The 23,063-nt window shown below is 40.7% G+C and overlaps 1 protein-coding gene across 5 annotated transcripts in view; it reads left to right on the top strand.

Annotated features, from left to right (window-relative positions):
- adgrl3.1 (adhesion G protein-coupled receptor L3.1) overlaps positions 1 to 23,063 on the top strand; it is a 120,108-nt gene that overhangs the window by 49,133 nt on the left and 47,912 nt on the right. For all 5 annotated transcript variants that reach the window (XM_039613556.1, XM_039613555.1, XM_039613558.1 and 2 more), the window contains exons 5-7: positions 9,172 to 9,281; positions 15,756 to 15,770; positions 16,895 to 17,683. In XM_039613556.1, the coding sequence (XP_039469490.1) occupies positions 9,172 to 9,281; positions 15,756 to 15,770; positions 16,895 to 17,683 (914 nt within the window). The remainder of the gene's footprint in view (positions 1 to 9,171; positions 9,282 to 15,755; positions 15,771 to 16,894; positions 17,684 to 23,063) is intronic.

Genomic DNA, 23,063 nt, shown 5'->3' with positions numbered 1-23,063 from the left:
GACGGTGGAGCTCAAAAACTATACTTGGCAGTCAGCCTGCTCAGAAGCTAGAAGGGTAAAGGGGTTTGTTTGCCTCTGTTTATGATAAGACATACATTATCATCATTGCTATTATTATTAAGCAGTCTTTTAGTTGTAATAATCATTAGTTATCCACACACATAACATATATCACACACCTCCAAACTAGGCCCTTTTCTAAACAATGAATTAACATGCATTACACATTCAGTCTCGTTCCACTTGGAATTATACTCATTTCTTTTTTTCTGACATAAAAGAAATGGAAAAATCCAATATATGACATCTCTACCTGCCATACTGAAATCTGATAGTGTTGTCATCATTTCTTAAATCATATATTATCTTAACAATGTCACAGGCATTATGCAGGCTCACAAATGTGTGTGCCATTTGTCATTTGCATACAAATGGCTCTCTGTATGAGAGCAAGCTTACAACTACTGTAGCTGATTTTTAAAGAATGTTTTATCTGTTCACAGAAGTGTGTCTGTGGTTGATTTTGCTGACTTGAATGCAGGTTGTTGGATTGCACTGAGAATCTAAATTGTATTTAATGTTCAAGTACACTTTACATCCAGAATTAAAACAGGATGTTGAAGAAAAGGCTCACTCTCAGGCACTTTTTATTGAATCTATAGCTCAGTCTTTCAGCTTTTCTCCTTTCGATGTAACAGATCTGTAGAGCTTTAAAGCAATTGAATGCTAATAAGACTGCAAGTCCTGAAAAACTGGATCTAGATTTTCTCAAGTTAGCTACGGATATTATAGCAGAACTATTATCCATCCATGCATCCATTTAGTTCAGGGTTTTGTGTATTAGAGCCTGTGCAGCTAGAACAGTGGTACACCCTAGGCAGGTTGCCAGTGTATTGCAGGCGTATAGCAGAAATACTGAAAATATTAACTACTAAGTTTTAGAAAACAGCACAGCGCAATAACCACTGCTATTTAAGAGGTAAATTACATTATTGAGGCAATGGACTGCGGAACATACAACATTTCTGCTTTTCTTTATTTGCTGAAGGCTTTTGACACAGTTGACTATGCCACTTTGGTGGATAAACTACATAATAATGACTTTTCTGGGAATGCTGTCAGTTGTTTTTAAAATTACTTGTCAGATAGAACACAGTAGGCCCACTTTGCTGGATCTTCTTCCTCTTTTCTTCCTGTATCAAAGAGGCGTGCCCCAGGGGTCGACGTTAGGACCACTGCTCTTCTTGATCTTTGTGATACTTATCAAATGCTGCATTTCTTTTTTATGCAAATAACACAGTTATCTGTTTTCATTCTCCTTAAGTGGTACAAAAAACTCAAATTTGCAAATCCAAGTGCATGCTGTTTTCAAATGGCAGAGTTAATATCTAATCTTCCTAAGATCAAAACTGCTCAAGGGGCTGAAATTAAAACGGTAATAAGTGAACTGAAATTTAAATTAGGTTTAATTTTTAGGAACAAAACCTGTTTCTAAGATAAGAAGAGGTTTATCTGGTAGAAGTGTATAATAGTATGTGTAAATAAAGTCTATAATACTTAAGTAATTAAAATGAGACATTTTCAGATTATCATTTTTTATCAGGATACATTTCATATTATATCCTATTGTGCATGGATGACAATGACAGGTAAACAAGCCGGTGCTTTGCATTTACAGGAGCTACACACATTCAACATACAGTAATAACAACATCCCATATTATGCTGTGCATTGAATATTGTAAAGTTAAAAATATCACATGACACACAGATATGGGAGAAAACAGGAGAGAGTGGCATCCTCCAACCAAATATTAATAATGTAGCACATTTCAAAGTTTTTTCCCAGTGGGGAAAACAACGTTATTTTACCTGTGGCTTGTTTGACAGGCTGTTCGAGAGCTGACAGAAACACATTTGGGGACTGCCGAGGAATGTTTGTGTCTATGTGTGTGGGAGAGAGACAAAGAGAGAGGCAGATCTGTCATTTCTTCATAAGTGTGGTGTGGTGGGGCTGGCAGAGGATGTGCTGCATCTGCTTCACGATACCCCATGGTACACATGTGCGCAGGCTTGCACTAACACATATATAGGCGCCTTCTTTTGCTCCCTTACCTCTGTCACTCACAACACTCGCATCATTTTTCAATTACATATTAAATCACATTTCCTGTGCACCCTTCCACACTTCCTGCCTTTTGTGTTTGTCCTTTTAGGCATCCTTTCCCATCACTCCATTTGTCCATCTCCAAACAGGCCTGTGTATGTGTGTATAACCACATCAGGGAGCTAATAAAGTAGAAATGAGGCCAGTAGAAGAGGAATCTCATATGTGATGTGTGAGGGGGGCAGAGTGAGTGGTCAGCCTAACAGGTTTTTATCCTGTTGTGAGATATAGTGAATGGGCTCTATCTGCTGTCAAATGGGTTTTCCTGAACTCGCACAGGAGATGAAGAGCACTCTGAAATCATCTTCTGGGCTTTTTTTCCCCCCTTACTTTCACAAACACAAGACTGCTCAACTCACACTGGTTAATTTTTGCGAACTTTGTAGATTTCAGTTGAATTTCTTTATATTTTAAAAGCTCACAAAATGTATCTGATTCATTGCAAGAGTAACCAGTGTTACAAATCATAGCAATAGATAAACTTGATGGGGTATTTAAGAACAAAATGCCGCTTCCTTTGCTACAGGAACTGGACCATTCTTGGTAGATTTCTATATTTTTTCTATATTTTTATGTTGAGCCATATCAGACTCTTCTATCATTGGATCCACTAACTGCCTGATTCTGGGTTTGTGTAGCTGTCCAGCTGTCAAAAACGAAAAAAAAAAAAAAAAAAATCCAGTCTTTCTGCAAGTTACGTCACAGTGTGGGTGAACAAGCTGACAAAAATAAGATGGTGACATTATGCAGACCATGGGTCCGTGTTGCATGCTCCAAGCTTTGCACAGCACTCCTAGGCAGCTCTACCATGAGATGTCTCAGTATTCTAAACCCTCAGTGCCTCTGCAGGTGTGAAAAGAAAGAAGGAAAGATGCTCAATAATGCAGTTATGAAACATGTTGCAAAATCCTCCAACAATTATTTGCATGCATGTAAATATAAACAATTAGAAATTAACATAACTTTATATTACTCATCATTTAATAGTTTTTTCTGTATTATGTAATAGTTTTAGTGTCATCACTGAGAGTTCGAGTTGTGTCTATAGTTGCATTAGGGACAAATGGATGCTAAAAAAAGGCCCTATTAAAGTTTCTGAAATAAAGCCTGCTCCTTAAAAAGGTGCTGCACCCAGTCACACCCTGTGCTGTAAACAACTGTGATGAAACACAGCACTGGTGGTAACGGTGATATTTTTACCAATTTTATTAAATTTGGCATTTAATGGGTCGAAATTACATTAACACGCCATCTCCTGTTTTAAATCCCTGAACCTTGCAAGGCCAATGCTGACACAGAATCATCCATTTGAGACTTATCTATGTCCAACCTCCCTGAGCCACCACTTTTGAGTGGTATTCATTTTCAAACATGTGATGATAGAGAGAAGAGTTTATGTCATATTTTGCTAACTCACATAAATATGTTTTATTCTTGGCACATAATTGTGCTTTTGAGCGCTTAAGATACACCACCTTACTGTATTCTTTTCTTTGAGAAAATTGTATGGCTTTGAAGTGGCTGCAAATGAGCACTTTTCCTCGATGGCAACACAGCTGCAAACAAATGTTACATTAACACTTAGACATCCATTGTGAGAGCTCCAGCTTTGGGCATTATGTGTGCCTTAGCCAGAGGCATGGAGGGATACATGAGTCTTATCATCATACTGATCTCTTAAACCTAAAATGGCCCCTCAGAAACACAAGGTACCTGTAATATGTCGTCATTATTTGTGAATGTTTGGCTCACCCATTTTCAGAGGAATGGGTGCTTTACTGGTTAAGCCACATAACACTGACCTATGAATTATTCAAGCATAAAAAAGGCACCTAACTCACCTAACCAGGGTTGTGTCTACACATAACAGACAAGTTAGCAAAGAAGCAGTTTTAAATGGTATATAATGTCACTTTGTCACTAATAATCTATCACCAGAAACGTATTTGCATTTCTTTAACTGAGTCTATGAAAAAGACATAAAGTAGCATTTTTAAACCAACAAGGTGATTCCCAAAGAGCTTTTAGCTGAAACGCTGGCATATCTCAGCATGATGTGCAGCCTTAAAAAAATGAGGAATTTGAACAAGTGGAGAACAAAAGAAGACGTGTCATCCCTAAAAAACTAGAAAACGTCCTTAAGACACAGGAAAAAAATGACTGTTAACTGAAGGGTCTTTAGAAATAGTCTCAGTGGAAGTGACGTGGTCAAAAAGACAACAAGCTTAAACAAGAAATGGACGAAAATGAGTGGCAACAGGTTTTGTGGAGGGCAGAATCTAAATATGAAATTTCTGGCTCAAGTCATCATCAATATGTATGGAGGAGATGAAGAAAGTAGTGTCTACAGCCACCTGTAAAACAAGATGGAGTCTTTGTCGTGGTTTGGAGCTGTATTTCAGCCATTGGTGTTGGGGATCTTGTCAAAGCTGATTGAATCATGAATGCAGATATGAAATACCATCTGGAAAGCAACTGATTGGCAACAACTTCATTTTTCAGCATCACAATGATCCCAAACACACTGCCAATGCAGTAAAAGCATACCTGGATAGAAAAACACACAGTGGAACAGTCGGATTGGCTTTCCCAGAACATTATTGAAGCAGTGAAGAATCATCTTGACAGAGAATGAAACAAAAGGCAGCCAACATCCAAATATGAGCTCGGAAGGTCCTTCAAGGAACCTGGAAAACTAATGCTAAAGAAATTACAAGAACGCTTGTCTAAGAAATTTCAGGCTGTGTTGAAAAATAAAGGCGGTCATACAAAGTATTAAGTTTCAAGATTGTTCGAATAGTAGAAAGTCAGTTTCTATTTCCCATTTTCTTAGAAAAACATAAAGAAATGACTGGTTGCTTAAGTACTATACATGTATGTCCATATTAGTCCAGTTCAAGTATCTTCAAGTTCATTTAATTGTTTTTTTACGCTTAGTGAACACAGTTGATTTTTTTTTTTTTTTAGATTAATATTCAGAACGTTTGTGTGTGTTAAGCATGTTCACAAACAGTTGTAGATGACTCACAGAGTGCTCTGGAGTGGTTTCACTGTATTCGAACACTGATTCCAGAGGACTTTGGAGAAGCTTTATGCGTCACTCACTCTCAGACACTTCTTTCAACTCACGAGGATTAGTTCCCAGCTCTCTCTTGTTCTGTAATTATATAGTTCTTCAACACATCTGCATTCTAGCACACACACACACTCACACATGCTCAAACACGCACACACTCGCAGACAAACACTCAAATATTTATTCCATTTTGCATCTGCTCACAGACATACATGTGCTTGCACATATGCATAAACATACCCCACACACACGCTCCAACAGGCAGCGTCAGCCTCATCAAATCATCAGTCAGTTATATGAGGGATAGAGACAGAGATGGAGTGAAGGGAGGTCTGCCAAACAAAGTGAAAAACATCAGAGACAAGAACAACAGCAGCACCCACTGCAGCATAGCAGCTTTCTCTTTCCCTGCCTGCCACAGCTCGGCTTTGTTAGTGAATAGTTTGTTTGTGTGCATGTGTGTGTTGCACGTTGCAAGGAAGAAAGCCAGCGGGCCAGGCGGTATCCAGGCCACTGCCTTGTTTTGATGTGGTCATGCTAATTAAAAAAAGGAGCTTTTCTGCCAACTCTAAGAAAAACACAGAGAAAAAAAATATATAGAGAGCCATTTTGGTGTTTGGGAAAAAAAATAAATTGTAAAGGTGCGTGTGTGTGTGTGTGCGCGCGCACGTTCTGCATCTCCTCCATTAATCATGGGTCACAATGCAGAGAGGACATGAATTGTAAATTTTTGCTGATGTTCTCGTGTTTTGTTAGGCTTCTGGATAAACATGTTGGCAGTGAGGAAATGAAAGTAACGTTGACAAATAAAGAATGAGATGGAGGTACTGGGAACATAAGGGAGTCTTTTTTGGACCTGACTCAGACTACTGCCTCAGACAGAACGGTGACGTCAGCAGAGGCTTTACTAAGGATGGAGGGATCGAGGGAGAAACAGGGGGAGGCTGGAGATGACGCCCTGAGGGAGGCGGGGATGAGAAAGGTATTAAGCGGGGAGAGAGGAGAGAAAAAGAGAGAACGGCAGCAGCAATAAGCGGCCTACCACATATATCTGGGTGTGACTTAGGAAACTGCTGCTAAGTGGGTTTAAGACAGATAAACAGACGGAAAAAAACAGGCAGTCGGAATGAGAGACAAAGAAGGAGGAACAGTGAGGAATAATTCCTAGGCGGGAAGGATGAGGACAAAGGCTGAAAAAAGAAATTGGTTTATTATCTTGGCTTAGAGAGTGTGGGGAGGAAGAAAAAAGGTAGTGCAGACAAAAATAGACAGAGAAAGAAGGAGTGATAGCAGAGAGATATAGCTCGCAAGAGAAGATTATGCCAAATCTTTGCTTGATAGCTTTTATTTAAAATAATAGTCAATAACCTTCAGTGCTCATGATTCAGCCACGAGAGCCCTGAGCCATTTTTTTTACATGAAGCAGAAATATATTGACAATTACACATACCCATGGCTACTGCAAAGACTAACATTTCTCTCACTTTTCCCTCAAACTCATTTTTATCTGTTGTTTTCTTCAGCCCATGTTCCCTGGATCAGCCATACATGATTTAATGTAATTTATCACACTATATAGTGTAATAAAATACATATATATATATATATATATATATATATATATATATATTTATATATATAGTTGTTGTTAGTTTTAATAATATGTACAAGAAACAGAAAAAAAGACTTGTTCGATTTTAATGTTTTCACTATTATGTGTTTTCTATAATCTTTGTGTCTCATATTACGGTTTACTTTTTTGCACTTTCTGGCACAAAATAATTCTACAGGTGATCAAACGTGATGTCACTTCCATGTGTAAATCATCGTGTGAGATATGGAAATCTTACAGGACTTAGACATGAAACATAAACATTTACTGGAATATTTTACTCTTTTTTTTCAGACGGGTTGTCACTTCAGTGACTCGGAGAGTTCAAAGCGCCGCAGCCCACGATAACACATGCAAACACTCGAAACACAACATAACTAAGAAAACATTCATCAAGTTGACATCTCTACCACTGCAAATATTTCCAGACACAAGCTCCAAGTAGCCCACATGATAAGAAGATAGATGTGTTTTGTGACTTTTTGAAGCTATTAAAGTTGGCTATTCATTTGTGCTGTTAGCAAATAAGCTTAAATTCACAGCAATTCCTGGCTGGCTCCATCACTTTTCTTATATTGAGCTTTCTCAGCCACTGTGTCTCTTCAGTGTGAAGACATCATAACTAGCGGCTAGTTGTTGTTGTTTTTTTTTTTTAACTTTAGAAAGTTATGTGAGGTCGTTAAAGGGAGTTTTGTGCTCTGATTCACCAGTGAGTGCCAGCCATTCGTGACCTTTGGTGGGTGCTGTGAGGAGAGTTGTGGCACTGTGTCAGTTTTGTGTCCCCCGCCCCCCCTCAGCCCACAGCTCTCACTGATGACAGGTGACCGATGATGAAGGTACCAGGGCAAGAAATTAAAAAGCACAGAGGCGAGAAAAAAGAGAGGAGGGAGAGAAGATGGGTGGGTATTGTTAGAATATGACAGACTTCACAACACAAAGAGTTTGAAACCATTACAAATTCCAATAAACCCTCACGTGATCAGAGACACGCTGGTCAGCGAGAGACGCCAAGCTCAAAAAAATTAAGGGGGTTAGTTCTTTCTAGGCTACATTAGTTCTCTGTGTTACATGTGAATATTGAACTAATAATTAAATTAGCTCCTATGAATATTTCATTATGCAAATTGTTGAATGGTATTGTAGGAAAAGAGACTTGAGGGGTTCTGTATGCTCATTAAAAATATCCCAATGGGAGAATATGAATGTTTTGAATGTAAATGTCTTCTGTATGACAGGTGTGCACAGAGGGAGAGAGAAGTTGTGCTAATTAATATGAAAGAGATGGTCATCGATATTTTAAAAATAGCTTTTTCTCATTTGTCTGTTGTTGCTATTCTTGTATAAGAAATATGTTTCAGTCGTGCGCTTTTGTAGCTCATTTAAACTTGGAAGTACAACTAAGATAAAGTGCGCGTTTTATGTTATTACACGCATGCATCATCGTAACATATGCGCTTCAGTCATGCACCAGCAAATCTTTAGTGGTTGTGAGGAGCAGCTTTGAAATGTTCAGTGAAACTGACACGTAAATGTCATGTATGCATTTTCACAGCTGCTCATATACACGCGTGTAAGCAGAAACCCTAAAAGACACACAGGGTATATACTACATCGTGTGCTGCCTTGCACAACCTGTGTTAATAAGAGTGAGTAATACTTACTTTTTGTGTGTCAGAGGAGAGGGCCCCCTGGTAATTAGAATTAATTATCTAAAGTCTGGGGCAAAATAATCTTAAAGGCATAGGTTATTGCCGTCAGTGCTTCACACACTCGTGCAGGTGCACACAGACACCCACATACATTCAACACAGAAGTGTCCTTGTGCCACAGCTCTTCTGTATCCATTGTGGGCCACATTTGTGTACAAGTGAACTCGGTGAATCCATTACTGTTATGTTCACTTCAGGTACCGGGTAAGGCCGTATCGTCTGCTCTAGTGTCAACATGAAGAGTCCTTAAGCAGAGAAGACTCTCGAGTGTCAGGATGACTCGGCGGATAAAATAGATCTCGCTCTACATTATATCACATGATATCAGGATATGCGTTTTGCGGCGTAGCGTGCTTGGGATCCAGCTGAAAAAAAAAAATGATGCAACCCCAGTACAACAGCCCTGCAATAAATCCCGGCTCCTCGATGGCTGTGGTGTTCCGTTTTTGTTTTAAACCTTTTACAGAAGGCTGATTCAGCTGCGCGATCATTTTGGAAAATGTAGTTTGTGGTGCTGCTGAATTGTATCATGTTCCAGGTCTTTCAATTGATTTGTGGATGTTTTCAACTGACGCTATCCATCTATCCCATCTATCTGTCTATGTAGATGCAACAACCGTACGCAGTGTGCTGTGGTGGCCGGCCCCGACGTCTTTCCCGATCCCTGCCCCGGCACATACAAATACCTTGAAGTCCAGTATGAGTGCGTTCCTTACAGTAAGTACCCTCTCTCTCTCTCTTTTTAAAAGAAATATTCCACCACTCTTCAGTATATGAATAAATTGCAGTTTTTGTTATGCCAGGCAGCAAAAACTTCAGCAGCTTGGTGCCACAGTAACTTTACATGGAAGTTATAATATTATGCCTCTCCCCCCCTCCGGGAAAGTCAAAGGTAGCAAGGATGAGAAACAAGGGCAGTCTCAGATGATTACAGATGGTGATGTGACCTTTGACCAGGTGGTAAGAGACTGAGAGGGCTTTTTAAAGTGGCTTTTTAAAAATCTTTTCCACTAGAATGTGGGTTACAGCTCGCTTCAGAACAAATGCATAAGGGATCAGCGTGATGACTTAGTGGATTAGATTTTTTTTGTCCTTGATGTTTATTTTTCACTACATTCCAGCAAAGTTAGAATGCAGCTGGTTGTGTCTGTTTAATGAAAAAGTTAAATCTCATGCGAATACTAGCCCCTCAGTCATTTTCCCATCACAACAGGCATCAACAGGTACTTTGTTCAGGCTGCAGTTGCATATGTGAAAGCCACAAAACCCGACAGAAGTTAGGTAAAGCATAAAAGATGAAAAGGGAATGCGTCAAAATGACATTGCACCTCCAATGAAATGAGAAGAGATATGTTAATCATCAAGTAAAAATTTCAGGTGAACAAAGTAACGATGCCAAAATATTACTTTATCAGTTAGAAAATTCCGCTTGATATTTTCAAACATTGCCGTCAGATTGGATTGGAGATTAATTTTATTTTTTTTTACCTGACTGTGATACATGTCTGGCTTGTAAAGCTATAAACATGACTGTGGTAGAACAGTTCTAAGCAATACAGTCAAGAGGACATACAGAGTTGGAACTGAAAAGCTTATTTCTGCATTCTTTGTATCAAAAGGTCAATTTCCAAAGAGATGTAAAGAAGTTTAACTTTGCCCTCATAACCCACACACGCATTATGCAAAAGCCCTCCTAAAGTAAGAAATAACAGATGCACTTTAGATTTGTCTACGGCCTTGGCACCGCAGTCCATACAGACGGCCAAGGTGATCTCCCACACTGAAGCATTCAATTATGTCTGGCTAAACGGCTCTTGCCTGGCGTCTAGAATGACCAGCAGATTAAATAATAGGACTATCAGAGCCCTCTCTGGAGCAGATGGAAACACAACCTGATACCTGCTTAATGCCCCACCACGCACGCACAGCACACACACGCAGGCATCAAAAAAGACTCTGTAGCAGTGTGTGTTTTCACTCGTCTCTCATTCATTCAAGACTTGTCTGCATGTTCCGTGTTTTTATTTGATATAACCGCACACCTGCTTGAAAATACAGCTCTCCTTATTTAATGGATTTGTCAGTGTAAAGAATAGTGATTCAAAAAAACGACATAGTGCAAAAGGAGACGAGTTGTGTTTTTGGATCTGATAAACAATGGGTCAGTCAGGGTAACAGTGTCCCCGCGAAAATACACAGTATCTGAAATCAAAGTCATTAGCGAGCTCAGCTAACAGAGGGCGGGATGGAGAGAGGGAGGTGATGCATTGGAGAAAAAGACAGTGAAGGAGAGAGAGAGAGCTTTTGACAGTACATTAGCATCTGCTGTGTACTGACTGAAGAGTTCAGGCTGGATCAGGTAGCTGTGTGATACACTACCTTGCTCGCGTGTGTGCTTAGCCATGGGAAAAGTCCAACAGGGGAAAAATGTGATGTATAAAAAAAAGTGAAACCTTTCACATAACCTTCACACGGAATGGATCAAATATTTATAAAATCAATTCTTTTTTAAAAGTCATAATATTGCTTGTAACTTAGAAGAAGGCACTCCTGACATTTGGGCTGGAGTTTCAGTCGTCAACATTCACACTGGCGCGTTTGACACCGCAAATCAATGCTGCCAGCGGCATCGTCGTGAAAGATGCATTTTGTTAGACAATAAGTGATGAAATATCTGCAAAGTGTTGTAAATCAAGATGGATCAATAGAGGAGGGGCTTTTATGATAGATTCACTATATGATAGTGTAATGAAATTTGTTCTGAAATGAATACCAGCTGCATTTTTAATATGTCATCATTTATAAGCAGGCTTGGCTTTTGTGCGCTCAAATAACTATAACGTCAAGGGATCCACTCGAGCAGATCTCCCCTGACGTCGAGCGCGCTGGTGGCGGTGCTGTCTGTTGAGTGTAACCACCTGAACCCTTGCAGTCACCTGTAAGGCCAGGTGTTGCTTATCACAGGCCAGCCGCATGGAAAGGAAATGAGCCGATCGACTTTAAAGCGCAGGCATACTTTGCCTGAGCGCTGCCAATCGAGCAGAGTAGGTGCGTTTCCCTCTGCATAGATATAGTAAACAATTCTCAAAGTGGGTTGTAAAACAGGTAATTTAATTATGTGCGGTTCAGTTTTCAGGGAAATTTTGCTCCTCCATCTCGCCTGCTTTTATTTAATTTTTTTTTTTTCCCGAGGATTTTTTTTGGCTTGCGCTACCCCTCGCAACTCCTCATCTCTCTTCACTGCACTGTAGGTTTTTGGCTGTTGTCCAAAGCTACAATCAAGTGCTGTCTCTTTCTCTCTCCGACTCTCTGTGGTACGAGTGTGTGGCAGTCGTGTGCCAAACTAGCCAGCTAGCTTTGGCAGTAATTAGCCACCTGTGTATACTTGCTCATCGCACTGCAGGCAGACTATAAATATCCATACATTAGCACACCGCTGTACAAAGTGCTTCTCCAAGGCAACTCTGGTGCGTGGACAGATTCAATCTCAGCAAATGTGTGCTGCTGAAGAGCAGACACATGATACGTATTGTTTCATTCATGTTCGTCCGTTAAAAAAGCCAGGAACACTTAGGATTATGTCTATCCGTTTCCTCATCTTTATGTGGTATACCCTGGCTCTCCCGGCTGCTGTTATGAAGCAATTAGCCTACTCCCACATTTAGTGTATTAATCAGAAAAGCCAGTGATATGTTATGCAATACCCATGCAGTCTATTTTAGACAATAGAACTTGGCTCAATAGGAAAGCTAATTAAAAGATAAAATCACCTTCTTGTCTGTCCAATTAAAGACTTCTGTCAGATTGGACCCTTGGAATAACTTCATCACAGTGACATGAGAAGCCCTGTTTGTGTGCGTCTGTGTGTGCTTCCTTGTGTGGGCGTGTGTGTATATGTGCATGTTTTGTGGGGGGAAAGTGCTTGTGTGTTTGTGTCTCTCTCTGTACATGCATGTACAGTATATGCGTGTGTGTGTGTGTGTGTTTATGTGGGCACATATGCAGGCATTTTTTTTGTTTCCCAGAGAGAGCAAGGGAAGATGGGAAAGGAACCAATGAGACAGAAGGAGAGACGGCAGAGCGACAGCTGAAACAGAGATAGAGAGAGAAATAGAGAAATAGGTTAGACGAGGCCAGCAGACAGGGAACAGAAAGAATGAATTAACTGATAAAAGACACAGGGTGAGAGGTGGATAGGGTTTGGTTTGGGGGAAGTAGGAGAGATACAGAGGAGGTACTGGGTGAGAATGAACGAGGCGAGTGGGAGGGGTGAAAGAACAGGATGAAATAATGCAATAGAATAGCAGGTGAGGATGAGAGGACAGGAGAAAAAGAATAGAATAATGAAAAAGAGAAAGAAAGTAGAAAACGTCTGCGCCCATAAACGACCTTGGGCTTTAGCCGGCTGAGCTGATTGGAGATCACAGATGATAGCGGTAAGGCTGCTGTCGCCACTCGTTGTCTGTAGAAACACGCACACGGGCATGTCGGCGCCCCCCACGCATACACACACATTACACACACTTGTGAGCACACACTGTCTTTCCTCCTAGACGAATACCTACTTAATAAACCATACATTTTCAATAAAAATGCTAATTATCTTTACACAGCAGCACAGTTAGGTTAACACAGCTTCTCTCTGTCTGTGTGTGTGTGTGTGTGTGTGTGTGTGTGTGTGTGTGTGTGTGTGTGTGGTGGGTGTATGAGAAATAAAAATAGAAAACAGAGAAATGAACTAAAACGAAAGGCATGCAAGGTATGGGTGTAAAAGTTGTTCGTATAATTACAGATTTTTTCAGACCATTTTACTGAAGATATTAATGAATAATTACATGATTTTTATTAAATCAAACTAGTCAGGCGACACATCCTCACAACACACCGTTGCAGTTTGCGTTATTGCTGATATTCATTCAAAGCCATGCTAGGAATAAATTAGTTGGGGTTTTTTTCACAGTAGCTGCATAGCTAAATATTCAATAGTGCAGTCCTAGTGGTTTTTGCAAATGATCAGTCAAAGATACTGGATAGATAAAAACACGCCGCTACCGCTGCAGAATTCAATTATGAATAACACAGCGTGAGAGAAGATGCTTTCTTGTTGACGTTTTCTTGGAAACAAGGACGCGTTTCTGGCAAGTTGTCATAAGTCCATATTTTTCCCTCCTCTTTCTCTTTTAGCTACACTCAGCAGTTTAATTAGCAGTAGCACAAAAGACTTTTCATCTCTTGCATCATCTTGCATGCTCGAGCTGCCCTTGAGAAAACCTTGAGGTTTCAATAAATATCCGACCACCCTATATTCGCTCTGTCAGACCGTCTGCACTGGAGAGGAAAAAAAAAATCAATGACTGTTATGACAAACTTTCATTTCTTACCCTTGTCCTCAAGATTAAAAGAGAGATACCGCAGAACAACCCTGCAATGAGCTCACCAACAGAGATATCCATTAATCTGGTGAAACAACGAGCAGCAGTACAAATTGAATGACATTTGTCTGACATTTTGTGTGCCATTTGGTTTACTTGTTGCTGCCACACTTTTTCATTTGAAATCTATTAGTTGCTGGCAACCTTGAACTCTGTGTGTTTTCCTCTGTGTCTGCGAGGCTCCGTAAGAGCCTGAGGTAATGTGAAGGCCTCATTGTTTGGTGTCATTAATCCTCGTCTTCTCCACTGCGATGCCTTTCTTTGTGTTATTTATATGTACGGATGCCGATGTGTGTGTGTCGTTCTATCGCGCACACCCCTCTGCCTAGACAGACTATCTGCTTTCTTTCCAAGATTTTCTCACAAGGGAACTGTTTTCTTGTGACGAACCTTTTTATATCTTACCTCGCAGGGACACACACACACACGTGCACACACGGATGTACACACTTGTTTTAGGTTTAACATGATCTTCTTTCGGAGATTGCTTATTTATCGGGAGTTGTGCTAAGCCGCGCCAGTTACCATGCATTTTTCATGAGCTTAGGATTTAATGGTTGCCTGTGTATGAAGGTGTGTGTGTGTGTGTTCTGTGTGCCACATGTGTTTGTGTATGCCTTGTGGTTGAGGATAAGTTTGGGGTTTAATGTAGTAAAGAATTAAGGCATGCAGCGTGCAGTATGTAGTGCATCTGTGATATATGTAAACATGTGAGGTCTGGAAGTTCTTCCAAATGTTTTTTCCTTTGAAGACTCTGCCTTCCTCTCCCCTACCCACACCCACACATACACCCACACACACACCTTTCTCATGGGACTAGTTCCATTCAGCAGGTCTCTAAGTCTTGAAAGACACAAGGGCACTGCCTGCAGGATTAAGTTTCTGCCGTGTTCACATTCCTCTCAGTCCCTCTGGGACCAAGGTGGAATGGAATTCATATGTTTAAGAGGTTCCAGGCAATTGTGCACATTTCATTGCCGGGCAACATGAACAATCCTCGCAGATTTTTAAGGATAATGCTTTGAATGTAATAGACTGGGAACTGGTGTTGGGATTGAAGCAAGCCAGCTCTTTTAGTATGCTCCTGCTTGCCCAAGAGATGCCTTCACTCTCATTTTCAGAGGCACACAAGATGACATGACATACACCAAGCATTAGCTCACCCACCGTGCACCAGAAAGCATTTTAATGTGGCAGTTTTGGCTGGTCCACTGAAAAGCAATCCCAGTAATCAAATAAATTTTCTGGTTTTCATTGCGCCGCCGCTATTAGCATACATTAAAGAGCTCATTATCTCAGGTCATTTTGCATTGCTCTATTTTGTCCTGCATCGGGTTGAGGACCACCGCGGACAGCGTGAACATGTGTGCTTGAGCGTGTTGTGCCATGCTCCTGTGTGTTTGCTCTCATTTTGTCTTCCCTCCCTCGTTCTGTGTCTGCCTGACATGTGCATCTCTGTCTGCCCACATGCGCGTGTGCAACATATGTGAGTTGAATACTGTCAAATAGCTTCCCCATTGCAGTGCAGTCTCCTCAGACGCTTATGTAATGTTATTACCAATCACACATGGAGAGCATCCTGGCACTCTCACAAGGTTAGAATGAAATATGAGGCCGATTATGGAGATCTGAGATTGTATTATCATGATTTCCTTATTATTGCATCATTAATCTATTTTTGTCTCTTGTCTCTATCTCTTTCTTTCTCGCTCTTGTGCTTTCTTTTTTTCTTCAAATCTTTTGCCTATGGCTGGTGCAGAAGTAGAACAAAAAGGTAAGTCTGTGAAGCAAGCACGCCCACATTCGCACACGCTCAAAATCCGGGATTGGGCGTCACTTTTTGATGCCAGCGCTTGAAGTGTTTTGTACCTCGTGGCAGCATGACATCTCTTTCATTGTCACTGCTGCTATATTAAGACAGCTTGATCTCAGCATATAGAAGCAATTTAGAACTACTGGTTCTCATTAGACACACTCCGCTCACGTTATTCTGCGGTATGTGTAGAATGCTTCTTAACGAACTCTCCAATGGGCCGAGCACGTTTTTGTGACGAGCCAATGATCAGAGAGTTACGTGGACGTTTAATATTTAAAATGCTTCCCTCATGAAATGAAAACAGATAGCCAGTGAAAATTCAATCAATAGTCAGAGCCTTATGCGTGGGATCTGGAATTATATTATTTGAGAAAATGGGAAAACCACAGTGCACATCTGGCAACTCTATGTGGATCTGCTCTGTAGATATATATATATATATGCTTATGTGACAACATTCCAGTTGAATTACAAAGGTTCCAATGACTCTTGTCGCACTGGCTTCCCAGAATTTACTAGTTCTCTCACATCCCTCATAAAACATGACCCCAGTATTCCAAGAGGAGAATCGTGAGCGTGGAGTGGGAAAAGAATTATTGTAACAAGTGCAAAAACAGCAGACGATAAAAGATGTGTTTGGTTCTACAGTTGGTTGTTCCTGACAGAAATAGAAAGGGAGAGAAAGGAAGAAAGAGCTGTGAGACTAATGAGGAGCTGAGGAGGGAGGGAGAAATGGGAATAGAGGGAAAGGGTGGAAGTAGAACAAAATGTGCCATTTTCTCTTCATCTTTTCGCTGTGAGAGCATCGTATTATCTGTTGAATAGAAGGCATACTGTTGCTGTGCTTAACAATGACAGTGACTATACAACATCCAAATCACAACACAGTAAGCCTATCATGTCATCATCACTCACCGGTGGTTAAGTTAAAATACTCTGTTATGTTTTTTTAGAAACACGTATGAATGGAGGCAAACATTTCAAAAGCTCTGTCAGGAACTCTACTGAGAACAGTTGACATTTTACATCAGCCGTGTAATTTAAACTTATGTAATGTGAAAATGTTTTCTTTTGTTCCTCAGTGTTTCTGTGCCCCGGCATTCTTCGGGGAGTTTACCAAAGCGAACATCTCTTTGAATCGGACCATCAGTCTGGTGCTTGGTGCAAAGACCCGCTGCAGGCCTCTGACAAGATCTACTACATGCCCTGGACACCATACCGCACGGACACGCTGACTGAGTATTCATCGAAGGAGGACTTCATCGCAGGCCGTCCCACCACCACATACAAACTGCCGCATCGCGTGGACGGCACTGGCTTTGTCGTGTATGATGGTGCGCTGTTCTTCAACAAGGAGCGGACCCGCAACATCGTAAAGTTTGACCTGCGCACGCGCATCAAGAGCGGTGAGGCGATTATTGCCAACGCCAACTACCACGACACGTCGCCCTACCGCTGGGGGGGCAAGTCGGACATTGACCTGGCGGTGGATGAGAACGGTCTGTGGGTGATCTACGCAACGGAGCAGAACAATGGGCGCATCGTGGTGAGCCAGCTCAATCCCTACACCCTGCGCATCGAAGGCTCCTGGGACACGAGCTACGACAAGCGCTCTGCCTCCAATGCGTTCATGATCTGCGGAGTCCTTTATGTTGTCAAAACCGTCTACGAAGATGATGACAACGAAGGCACGGGGAACAAGATTGACTACATGTACAACACTGATAAGGGGAAAGAAATGACGGTTAACATACCCTTCCCTAATTCCTACCAGTACATAGCTGCAGTGGATTATAACCCTAGAGACAACCTGCTGTATGTGTGGAATAACTACCACGTGGTCAAGTACTCGCTCGACTTCGGCAACAATGGTAGGTCCAAGCCAAAGTCTAAGATTCCCTTCTCTACCTCTTTCTCATCACTCCACCTCGTTTTATCATCTTCTCTTAATGATTTCCAATTTCACGTTACTATATGTGTGAGCCAGAAGAAAATTATGGCGGTTAGAGAATGTCTTTGGTACTGAAAGTGATGACCAGCCCGTGATGTGATTTCTTTTAAATCTTCGAGTGAACTACCTTGGCTTTTTTAATGTTAACATTAAAGAAAAAAAATCATTTTTCTTGTGACATAAGGAATACTTATAGGCAGTAATCTGCCTCCAATAATTAATTCTTCAAAATAACTTGAAGAGGAAGAAAAAGAAAAGCACCATCTGTGCTGTCATGATTCTCAATTACGACTGTTCCCCCACCACCCCACTTGTGATATCTGCATGTTTTCAGAAGTCAAAAAAGAAAAACTTTTACAGCTGGTCCTACATATACCACTGCCACTGAAGCTGTTGATGTCAGATGGCAGTAGATTCCTCTACACGTAAATGAGAAAGATATCATAAAGGCTACCTTGATCTCTACCTTCAGAAGAATACTATCTCCAATGATGTAATACCGTAAATGCCTCTTGGCTTTTAATGTACCACTTGCCAGCTTTCTCTTTAGTTTCCCCAGCTGCTTAACAAATCATAATGCATTCCTCTCGAGTGGAGCCAGGAGTATCTGGAAGGCGGGGGAACTGATGGTGCTTTCACATCCATATAGGATGACAATCTGAACACATTTTAAGCTCTTACATGCACTTTTTTGTTTGCTTTTTATCCATTCACATGTATCTGCTACCAAATGTTCTCACCATGCAAACTGACTAAAATCTGCAATTTCCCTGTGTCGGTGCTAAAGCGCAAAGCAAACTATTACTTTTAAAAGAGGAAAGCAGTTTAAATTTTAATAGGTATATGTCTTGAGAGACAGGTTGTTTGTATTACAGCAGCAGATGATTACAGCCTGACACTGGAGTACACAAAAGGACACTTTTTCTAGCCAGTGCAGCTTTTCAATTCTTTGAGCACCGCAAACCTGGTTCATTTTTGTGTTTTTGTGTCAGAAATAACAGATGCAAATCAAAATTCTTTACACGATTAAGCGTAGGGGGCGGGGTCATCCATGGATCAGGTCAAATAAAGGTCAAAGTACTTCGATACAGGGTCATAAATCCAGCTGATAAGGTGACTCATTAGGGTTAACAAGCAGCACGTGTTTTAAATAGAATTTCTGTATCTGTTTAAAAGCACTAGGAATTCTGTCTATCTAACCAAGGGTGACTCATATAACTCTGGTGTGAGGTTAGAGTACACCCTCCCTTCTTCCTTCCCTCTGGATGGAAGGGCTTAGGCCCCTGGAGCCTGAAGGGCTATTTGCCCAGCGTAATTGCCTTTCAGCACCTTTCTATGGAGTGGTCAAGGCAGTCTGGCTGCGTGTCTTATTAAATGATGTCTGAATTAACGCATGCTCTTACAAGCAGTTAGGAGGCACAGTACAAGAAATTATAGAGAGAGGCAGCATTAAACTTGGTTTCTACCGATCAGTGTGCTGTATGTGGAGGGGGGCCATGGTGTAAAAATATGCTTATGTGTGTGTTTAGACATGCATAATAATATCCATACCCATGTGCTAATGTACTTACAGTACGGGTTTATTTCTCTATTCATGAGCGTGCATTCGCGTTTATTGGTGAGTGTGAACACTCTCATAATAGAGCTCGGGGTGTCTCAGGAGGCTCTAAAGAGGAGATCAATGGGGATTCAATGTGAAGAATGACCTCCAGTGCACAGCAACAAGCCAGACTGCTGACCAGCGGGGGATAAATACATACAATCAATGCTGCTCCGCACTTCTACTTTCCTCCTCGCTTCACTCCGTCACTCAGTGAAGACAAGAAATAATTTAACTGGCTTAACTGTACGAGTCTCTCATTCTTCCTAAAGCGAGGCAATAGCTCATTAAATTTTTATTTTGTTGCATTTTGGCACAGTGTTTTGCCCTTCATGCCTTCCAAAACTAGAGAAGGTATTCGACCATTTTATTCACTAACTAAATGCATTCAGCATATACTGCTGTGAGTATGATCACATGTCTCTTAGTCAGTCCAGGAAACAGACCAAAGAAAAAGAGCCATTCTGAGGGTTTCCACTCATTACTGATGTGGCTTAATGCGCGCCTTGTTTTTGTTTCGGCTCATATGGACTTCTTAAGATATAAAATGAGGCAGGAAATGGGCCATGCTCGGAGAGAAGGATGAGGTAGGCCACTGAGAGCTGAGTGTAATTGGGGTACAACGCAGAGAGAACCAATTACTTTGTTGTGTCCGGATGACAAAAGGCAAATGGTTTAAAAGAATTCAGTCTGAAGCGCTTGCACTGTTTGCTTTTGGAACACACATTTCAATGTGAACAACAGGGCAGGGACGGCATGCTGAAAGACTGAACTCATGTAAAAGTACTCTTATTTAAAGTAAAAATGGAAAAGATAAACCGACTTGTATTAGGCTGTGGTTAAAAAAATAATAATATATTGCAATCATATTATTTTAGCATGCTGAATTAGGCTACTGTGCAGTCAGAGGTCATTGTACACTAGCAAAACAACCTAGCAGCTAAACATGCAGTGTGGATTGTTTTTGCTCCCTCCACTGGCAGGGAGAACAGTTGCACAAACACCGATGATGTATTGATGACGTCAGTCACGAATAAGAAAAAGACAGCCGCGTTTTCAGGCGATTTGGCGGTTGTTGATGTTCTCCTCCAGTGATTGATAGCTGTTATATTCACCTGTTCAGACAAAGCAACAGCAAAGACACGTCTTTAGCCTATTTTTCTTTCAGCCTTGCCGTTTCACTACACCCTAAAGACAAAAGAAGCATGAACTCTGACAAATATATTTGGTCAAAAGCCACAGAAAGGTGGTGAGGAGGTTTCCCTTTAAGTGTTGAAGTCAACATCAGCCACGTATGCTAGCTAGATGCTAGCTTCTGTTAGCTATGCAGCAGTTTGGGTGTGTTTGATTTGATTCACTGGGAAGGATCACAGGGCGGTACAAGAGAAAGATCTGTATTACGTGAAATATAATCCCCATATATAACCATGTTTGATTTTATTTATTTATTTATTTGCATTTGGAAAGATTGCCGTTCAACACAGCTTCCTTCACCAGTAATGTCCACACCGACACGTGAACAATGGAACAATGGATATCAGATCTAAACATTTTTGACAACCTAAATTAACAATTTCTCTATCATATATATACCATGTCTTAATTTGAGTCATATGTCAGAAAATTATTACAATATGCAGAAGTCTGAAATGTATATACAGATACAAAGTTTGAGGTATTTAAAGGTCATGTTTATTTACCCCGGTGCTGAAAATGTCGGGTCTAGTTTCACATTGAAGGATTTAAAGGGGATCGCAGGGGAGAAACAAATAAGCAGGTTTATTTCAGCTCTGGCTAACATATGATGTGCAGGTTTTCTCTGTCTTGTCATTGATGTAACACGGAGCAGAAATTTTTCTATTTGAAATGCATTTTTCTTTCTCCCTTGGTACCTAACGAGAAAGTAAACTGCACCCTCTGCATTTATTGTTATGTTTGAATTTCTCTCTGTTAAATCGACATTCTTCCTCTCCCTGCCTCTTACACAAACACATGCCCTCACAATGACAGGAATCTTAACATTTCCTCTGTCCTGCTCATACATCTTTCTCTTTCAGTCAGTGGTTTTTTTCCCCTGTTTTTCACTCTGTCTTCCTTATCTAGCGCCTAATCTGTCCTCCTTTTCTGCTCCCAACCAGTTCCCACATCACACAGAGCTATTTCATTGAGAGTCCTTTAGATCTATATATTATAGAGTCCTACTGAATGCCTATGTAAAGTCAAAGTCACTTGTCTCTGCATCACCCTTTTCTCCTCCCTCACAATCCCCAAACGTTCTCTCATTCTCTACTGTTTATGGAGTTGTTTCATCACGTCTTCTTACATGCATATTATAGAGACTTGCCCTACGCAAGCGGCATGGCTCCGATGAAACATTTGAATAATTTATCACCTCCAGTCTGCCTTGCCACACTTTAAAAAGTTTTCCCAACAAAGTCACAAAATTATTCATGTTATCTGCATCTACAGAGTAGGAGGGAAAAACATGGCTAAAACTAAGAAGCACTGCCTTCTCTGTCTTTGTTTTACTTGTCTTCACTCTCTTCTCATTTTGTCATGTGTGGGGGTTTTTCTCCACCTTACTGCACTCTCACAAGTGCTATATATACTCTTTCTAGTGCTAACTCACAGCTCTTTAGGATTGTGATCTACCCGAGGTCCTAATTTCATGTCTGACAGTCTGATTGCATATTCTATGGGGTAGATGCAACACACTGAAATTGGTTTTAAAAAAAGAAACATTGCATGAAACTTTTTGGAGTAATCCTGGTGGATTGTTTTTTGTTCTGGCAACTGGAGAGCAGTGCTCCAGAAAAAAAAAGTTAATTAGAAGACAAAAAGACAACATATTGTTTGACAGTTACTTCCAAGTGTTTTACTAATAAAAATACAATTCTCACATTGGCATATCGCTTTTAAGCAATGGCTAAGGAGAAAATAAAATAAAACTCTGAAAATGTTTTCATAAGTAACATTCTTATGAAAATATAATGAAATATACACCAGAGAGTCAAAATGATCTGTCCTTGAGAGTAATTAAACACTGGACTACTTCTGTTATATAAAGATGACCTTGCTTTCAATACTGTCAGGTTAACAAAATGTAAAGGTTCACCTTTGAACTCTTAATGGCTGAAATTGCATAGTTACATTTCCTAAGGAAGTCAAGCACTGAGTATCTATTGTCTTAATCCCTTCCCCACCTTTTTCCTCTCCTCTCCTCTCGTTTCCTTTCCTTTCTTCTCCTCTCGTTTCCTCTCCTCTCCTCGCCTCTCTCTTCTTCCTTCTTCCTCTTCCCTCCTCTCCTCTCCTCCTTGACACCAGATTGCAATCAAGCTGCAGTGCTTAGCAGTGCAGGAAATGTTGGAAGCCAGCTTAAGGGGAGAAAGAAAAATACTTACTGGTTGAAGTGGAGACCATCTTCCACCAGGTCACTGATTAGACTAACCCTCAGAACATTTTTGGCCCGTCAAAGCAAGCTGTTTGTGTGTGTGTGAGAGAGTCTGTGTGCAAACTCTCTTTGTGTTAGGTCCTTTAGTTATTCACATCACACGATAACACGGCTCTGCAAAAGTGAAGGGAGGTTACTTAGTTTGTTTTATGATTGTTTAGATAGGGACAACTTTAGAATTTAATATCTTGTAAAAGTAATTTATAATGCAGCTTTCAAGTGAAAAGTCGTAGCATCAAAGCATTTTCA

This window comes from Oreochromis aureus, linkage group 6 (assembly GCF_013358895.1).
Source record: "Oreochromis aureus strain Israel breed Guangdong linkage group 6, ZZ_aureus, whole genome shotgun sequence".
In the NCBI taxonomy this organism is placed as follows: domain Eukaryota; kingdom Metazoa; phylum Chordata; class Actinopteri; order Cichliformes; family Cichlidae; genus Oreochromis; species Oreochromis aureus.
The sequence above is the reverse complement of the archived record's forward strand: the minus strand, read 5'-3'. Positions and strand labels throughout refer to the sequence as shown.